This window comes from Castor canadensis, chromosome 3, assembly GCF_047511655.1.
Source record: "Castor canadensis chromosome 3, mCasCan1.hap1v2, whole genome shotgun sequence".
Lineage (NCBI taxonomy): Eukaryota > Metazoa > Chordata > Mammalia > Rodentia > Castoridae > Castor > Castor canadensis.
In genome coordinates this window covers 198,819,269-198,825,352 of record NC_133388.1, presented here as the reverse complement: position 1 = coordinate 198,825,352, position 6,084 = coordinate 198,819,269, and the positions used below count along the sequence as shown (strand labels likewise).

General features: G+C 61.2%; 1 protein-coding gene across 2 annotated transcripts in view; it reads right to left on the bottom strand.

Annotated features, from left to right (window-relative positions):
- Nucleotides 1-2,291: 2,291 nt before the first annotated feature.
- Mapk15 (mitogen-activated protein kinase 15) overlaps nucleotides 2,292-6,084 on the bottom strand; it is a 36,212-nt gene continuing 32,419 nt past the window's right edge. Inside the window, exons 9-16 of one of the 2 annotated variants that reach the window (XM_074069378.1) lie at nucleotides 5,916-6,079; nucleotides 5,595-5,734; nucleotides 4,739-4,796; nucleotides 3,643-3,780; nucleotides 3,433-3,538; nucleotides 3,167-3,353; nucleotides 2,729-3,048; nucleotides 2,292-2,624 (exon numbers count right to left, since the gene is read on the bottom strand). In XM_074069378.1, the coding sequence (XP_073925479.1) occupies nucleotides 2,439-2,624; nucleotides 2,729-3,048; nucleotides 3,167-3,353; nucleotides 3,433-3,538; nucleotides 3,643-3,780; nucleotides 4,739-4,796; nucleotides 5,595-5,734; nucleotides 5,916-6,079 (1,299 nt within the window). In that variant the 3' untranslated portion in view covers nucleotides 2,292-2,438. Of the gene's footprint in view, nucleotides 2,625-2,728; nucleotides 3,049-3,166; nucleotides 3,354-3,432; nucleotides 3,539-3,642; nucleotides 3,781-4,738; nucleotides 4,797-5,594; nucleotides 5,735-5,915; nucleotides 6,080-6,084 lie in introns of those variants that run through there. The other variant, XM_074069379.1, reaches the window with a different exon arrangement.

Sequence of the window (6,084 nt, the reverse complement as noted above, 5' to 3'; positions counted from 1 at the left end):
CCTCATTAAGTACCCCACACACAGGCACCATCCCAAGCCGTGCCCCCAGAAAGAGACTGGGTATGGAGTGCCTGTCCTCACCAGGGATGGGGCCACGTGAGGGGAAAGGATGGTGTGGTGGAGCCTGAGCCCCAGTCACTGCCCTCAAGGTACAGCTCCTGGGCGCCCCTGCAGGCAGGATGGCCCTTGCCCTATAGGTGCTTGGTGGACCTCAACTCCAGCCTGGTCTTGGTCCTCTCTTGTTTTACCAACAAACAGATGTGTCTCAGGCTCCTGGTTAAACCTTTCTTTCATCTCTTTTCATATCCAAACAATAATTTTAATTGATTTGAAATGATACAGCCTGCCACCAAAATAAGTTTAACACACACACACGTACATACATATATATGAAATCCCAAGGGGAAACGATATGAGGCACAGGCCACTGGACAAGCAGCCATCCCTCTGACTCCAGCAGCTGGAGAAGGGAGGAAGGGGCTCAGGCAGTGCGCCCCCCCCCCCTTCACTCCCTTGCAGCCTATTTCCTGGGTCCCAAAGCCCCTACCAAGGTGGGGATGACAGCAGGGTCCCTGGGCCTCTGGGAGCTGTATGAGCTCAAGTGTGGCTTGGCCTTGATGCGCTTGCTAACAAGCTTGTGTGTGCAGCCTGGATTCCCAGCGTGTCACCGTTCAGAGGTGACAGAGTCCATGCTCAAAGGCTAAGGGGAACCCTTAAGGGAAGAGCAGTCTGCTCATGGAGAGGCCAGAGGCTGAAGCACCAGGCCCCTCCCAGCCCTGGCCGCACCTCCTCCACATCCTGCCGATGACGTGGTGTTCCACATTCTGCTGTTAGCAGTAAACACAGTGCAAGAGAATTCCAGCATGTCCCCGACGCACACGACCACTCAAGTACATACTGCAAACTGGCTTCCCAGTTTCCCTGTATGTCTGCCTATTCCTGTGCGGACTGCCTCTCCCCAGTGCTTTCCAGCCCCATACAAACTCCTGCCTCTTAGCCCTCCTATTTCACTTCTGAGCCCTCAGTGTGGGCACTCCATGAACACTCACCCAGGCCCCCTGGCCACCAAACCCAGCAGACACCACCCAGCCTCAGCCCTTCCTGCCTTGGTGCAAAATTCTAGGCCTTCCAGTCTCTAGCATCCTTTCTTACAGACCCATCTGTCCTTTTCAGCACTTGGGGCTACGCCTCAGGTGACCGAAACTATAAACTGACCCCCCTGCAGCTACCCCCCTCAGGAAACAAACCTTTTGGCCTAACCTCATTGACTGGTTCAGCACCGATTCGAGAATCACAGCAACCCTAGTCCAAGGCCCCTTCTCTCTTCTTTCTGAATCTCTCACAGTCCAGACCAGCGCCCTTACAGTGTAAGCTCTCATCCTCTGCCCAGCTCCCCCCGCCACAGCCCATCCCTCCCACCCTTTCCCAGCACTGTGGCCACCACTGTGGACTGTGAGCTCCATCAGCCATTGGGAAGTGGCCTCCCTGGGTTGTGCCCCAGCCTGCAATCAGGTGCAGTGTGGAGCACCCAAAGCACCACTGGTCCCCTTTGGGCCACACTTTCCTGGCCTGAGCTCCGGGCCCTGTGCCCAGGGGAAGTATTCTGGAGCCCCACTAGGCATCTTCAGAGTGTCCCCTACCTTCCTACCAAACTAGGAGCCAGGTACTGTGTTGGTGGGGCACAAGCCGCAGTCACTGACACAGGGTGAACAGAGGGCTTGGAGGTGGTGAGAAGTGCTGCACCCTTGTGGGGAGGGGGGGGTGCCCCGTCTTCTCTACCCTTTCGTCTGTGGCTCAGGGTCACAAACCCAGTCATGTGGTGGCTGCACCTAGGCAGGGATTGGGTCTGCAAGGCCCTGCCCCATGGAACCATCCTGGGGGCAGCCTGGACCTTGGAGTAGACCCAGGCTGGGATCCGATGTGCTCAGGGACAAGGTCAAGGGGCAGGCACCAGGGCACTTTGTGGACAAGGGACAGGAAACTGGCCCCAAGGTGACCCCCAGGCCAGCCTAGGTAGTATCAGCCTAGAGGGAAGTCACAGGCTGGGGGCTATGGCCAAGTAAGCAGGAGCCACAGGGTGATAACAGACAGGGCCACCAGTCTTGTACTGGGCTGCTGTGCTTGAAGTGCTAGCAGAGTGACTGGTAGAGTGCCTGCCTAGAAGTGGGGTGGAGATCTCAGGAGGGGAGAGGCCAGGTCTTCAGAAGAGGGTGGGGGCTCCTGGGAAGGGACACACTGTGACCTAGGAAGGGAGTCCCTCAGAAGGGAGTGGGTGAAAGAAGCTAGTTGGGCAGGGGCAAACAAACCTTTATTGGAGGAAGTCGCTGGGGCTGGGGTGGGAACCTCATCTACTCCCCCAAACAGACCCAGAAAAGTTCCCCCCAGAGCCCCCCAGAAAAGCGGGTAGGAGCGCTGGGGACTGGACAGCGGTGACCAGCTCACACGCGGGGTCCGGGGATCAGGGGCAGGCGGCCCAATGCGGAGTGGCACACGGTCCCGTAGGCCTGCGAGTAGCCACCCAGCGCGGCCCTGGCAGCGCCCTGGACCCCCTGGGAAACCGAGCCGCTGAACATCCTGCGTCCAGGTCGGGGCTGCAGGGCCTCCTGGGGCAGCTGGGGAGGGACCTGAACCAGGTGAGAGTCACGGTCAGGAGGGCGCGGGGAGGGGGGACCCGAAGGGGTGTGGACGGGCACTGGAGGGTGCCGGGAAGGCCTGGGGCTAGGCTCACCCTTCGCGTGCAGGCCGCCCGTCGCCCACCGCCCCTGGCCGGATCGCTACGGATCAGGGCCTGGTTGACCGCCTGGGCGGCGACCTGCGAGCTCAGGGAGGGCATCGCCCCTCTCACACTTGGCTTCACCTGAGAAGGGGCGCGTCCGGGGTCACTGACGGGTACCGCGGTCGGGGTCCTCCGTGCCCACCCAGCACGACTTACCCCGGAGGCGGGCTCCGCTGTCCCCCTAGGAGACCTGTCCCCCCTGCCTGAGGGAGGAGGTTGGTGCAAGGGAGCCGAGCTCAGCCTGGGAACGTCCCCGGCTGTGCCGGGGTTTTCTGCGGGGACAGAAGATCAAGCCCCGGGGTTAGGCCAGGTCTGCGCACCAGGCGGTCCCGCACTAACGGACCAGGGCGGTGCTCCCGGCTCGGGGTGGGAGGGGCGAAGCTCGCACACCGTGCTCGGGGTCGTGATCCGGGCTAATCTGAGGCTGGGGTCCAGGGTTCGGCGCGAGCCGCGGGCCGGATCTGGGCTTGAGCGGGCGCGCCCGGGCCCGGGAGGCGCCGGGCTCGGCCCCCGAAGCAGCGTCCCCCAGGCCGTCGTCTCTTGGGCCGCCGCTGCTGCCCCTCGGCTCCAGGATCATCTGCGGGAGGGGACGGCGATCACGCGGCGAAGCGTGGGTGTGGACGCATGGGGGCGGGGATCCCCGGTGCGCGCAGCACCTGGTAGAGGCGGTTGCGGTACTCGGGTGCGGACAGCCGGTCTCCTTCGTGCACAGGGAGCCGCACGTCCGCCCCGCGTGTCCACTCCCGGTCGGGACAGTGGAACCTGCGGGACCAGGGAGGCGGGTGCAGGAGAGGTGGGACCCGGCTGCAGGAGCGCGAGCCCCGCGGCTCTCACCCCACCCCGCACCGCCCTCTCGGCGCCCCCACCTCTGCACGTAGGGGTGCTGCAGCGCCTGGGCGGCGCTAAGCCGCTTGTCCGGGGCAAACACCAGGAGCCGGCTGAGGAGGTCCAGGGCCTCTGGCGGGGTGTCCGGTGGCAGGAGGGCGTCCAGAGTCCGCCGTGGCCTACGAACAGCTGCCTGTTGTCCCCTCTCCAGGGCCCTGCTCGTGGCCCCTTCCCACATCTGCCAGTGACTGGGGACTGAGCTTCCAGTTCTCGCTCTCCCCCTTTCCCCCCATGGATCCTCTCAAGCCTGGAGACCTGCAGGAGGCCAGGGAGACCCTGCCAGCTTTTCCCTCTGCTCTGAAGCACTGGGAGCTCCTCTGCGCCTGCCCCTCCCAGCTCTTCCCACAGCCCCCTACACTGGGCAGAGCTGGGCCAATGCTAGGGTCTTTCTCCTTTTTTTAATTGTTTTTTTTTTTCTTTCTTTTTCTTGCCAGTGTCCTGGTTTTCTTGTTTAGGGGCTCTGGGGTTTAATCTCAGAGCCTTGAGCTTGCGAGGCAGGTGCTCTACCACTTGAGCCATGCACCAGCCCTTTTTGCTTTAGTTGGTTTTTCAAACAGGGTCTCACGCTTTTTCCTGGACCAACCTGACCTGTAAGGCTGGAGTAGAGTAGCGGGGATGACAGGCGTGGGCCACACCCAGCTTATTGGTTGAGGTTGGGTCTTGACAACATTTGCTTGAGTGCTCTACCACCTGAGTCATGCCTCCCAGCCCTTTCTACTGTAGTTATTTTTGAGATAGGGTCTCACATTTATGCCCAGGGCAGCTTGGACAGCCATCTTCCTATTTAAGTTTCCCCCCCAGCTGGGACGACAGGCGTGCACCACTTCACCAGCTTTTTATTGGTCAAGGTGGGGTCTTATTAACTCCCCCAAGATCCTCCAGTCTCTACTTCCTGAGTAGGTAGGATTAGAGGTGTGAGCCATCTCTCCTGGCACCAATGTCCTGATTTTTAGCACAACCCAGCTTGCAGAGGTTGGGGCTGAGCTTGGGGCTGGCACCAGGAGAGCAAGGCAGGGTCCCCTTGTACCAACTGCAGAAAGGAGGGTCACTCCTACAACAGCCAAGCAACCCACTCACCCAGACCCCAGGCGGGGCAGAATCAAGGTACTGTAGTCTGAGCCGAGAGCCAAGAGGTCTGCAGGGGGAGTCAGAAAGAGGTGTGACCATGCATGCCTGGGAGGGTGGGACAGACAAGGGGGTGCTGGGGCCAGCCATCTCTTCTAGTGCCATGGACAGCAGCCTCTCACAGAGTCTACTGTCTGGTGGGGTTCAAACTACTCAAAAAGCCAGCAGCAAGCCCCCCCCCAAACACACTTCACGAGGCCCATTAGCCTGAGCACTCTCACACCTTCAATACATAAGTGTGCCACACACATGGACACTGGCACCCCACCTCCTGGACCAAACCCTGTGTCTCTACCCAGAAAAGCAGGGTCTTGGGGAGAGAATGGGGCACCTCACCAGGTGCTGCAAGTGCCCCTCTTGCCATATACCACCTGCATGGCTGCCTCCCTCTACCTCCTCCCAGGATGCCCCAGCTCCCCCTGCACTCTCCCAGCTCCCAGCATGGCAAGGGTGCTCATCCCTGCTGCCCACATCCCTCAGCAAGTCTGAGACCTTGTCCTGACCGGGCTGGCTCCTTCATGTCTGTGCTTGGCCTTCTTGGTCCCTGTGGCCAGTCCTACCTCCCTCCAAGCCTCTGTGTAGCCACCCCACACCAGTCCCCAGCAGCTGATGCCTGGGCCCTCCATCTGCAGGGCCTACCATTTTCAGTCTTCCTGGGGTTCTTGCCCTGTCCCAGGTATCCTCCCTGTCCTGTCCTTCTTCCTGCCCAGGCGCTGCCTCTCCATAACTGTGCTCTCTGACTAGTAGTGTCCCTAGTGCCTAGGGACAGGCCTCTAAGATTGGAACCCTGGCAGACGCGCTCACCTACCCTCCTCAGATGGTGGCGGGATGGTCTGTAGAATCAGCTCCAGCTGGTGGAGGGTGGACGTGCCCGGGAACAGGGGCTGCCCTCGCAGCATCTCTCCCAGGATGCAGCCCAGGCTCCACATGTCCACCGCAGGGGTGTACCTGGAGCAGGAAGGAGTGTGGGCGAGGGGATGCAGAGGCAGAGGTGGGACTGGATTGCTGGCAGATGGAGGGGAGGACCCAGGTAGGTCCGGGAAGGCCTGGGGTCCTGGCTAGGCAGGGGCACACCCTGAGGAGACCAGCAGGGAGAAGGTGGGTGGGAGAAGGGGGCACCCGCTGTTACCATCTGGAGCACAGCAGCACCTCAGGTGCTCGGTACCAGCGTGTGGCCACATATTCTGTCAGGGCCTGGCCCTCAGGCCCCTCAGGGAGGTCGCTTAGGGAGCGGGCCAGGCCAAAGTCACAGAGCTTCACCAAGCAGGTGGCATCCAGAAGAACGTTGGATGGCTGGG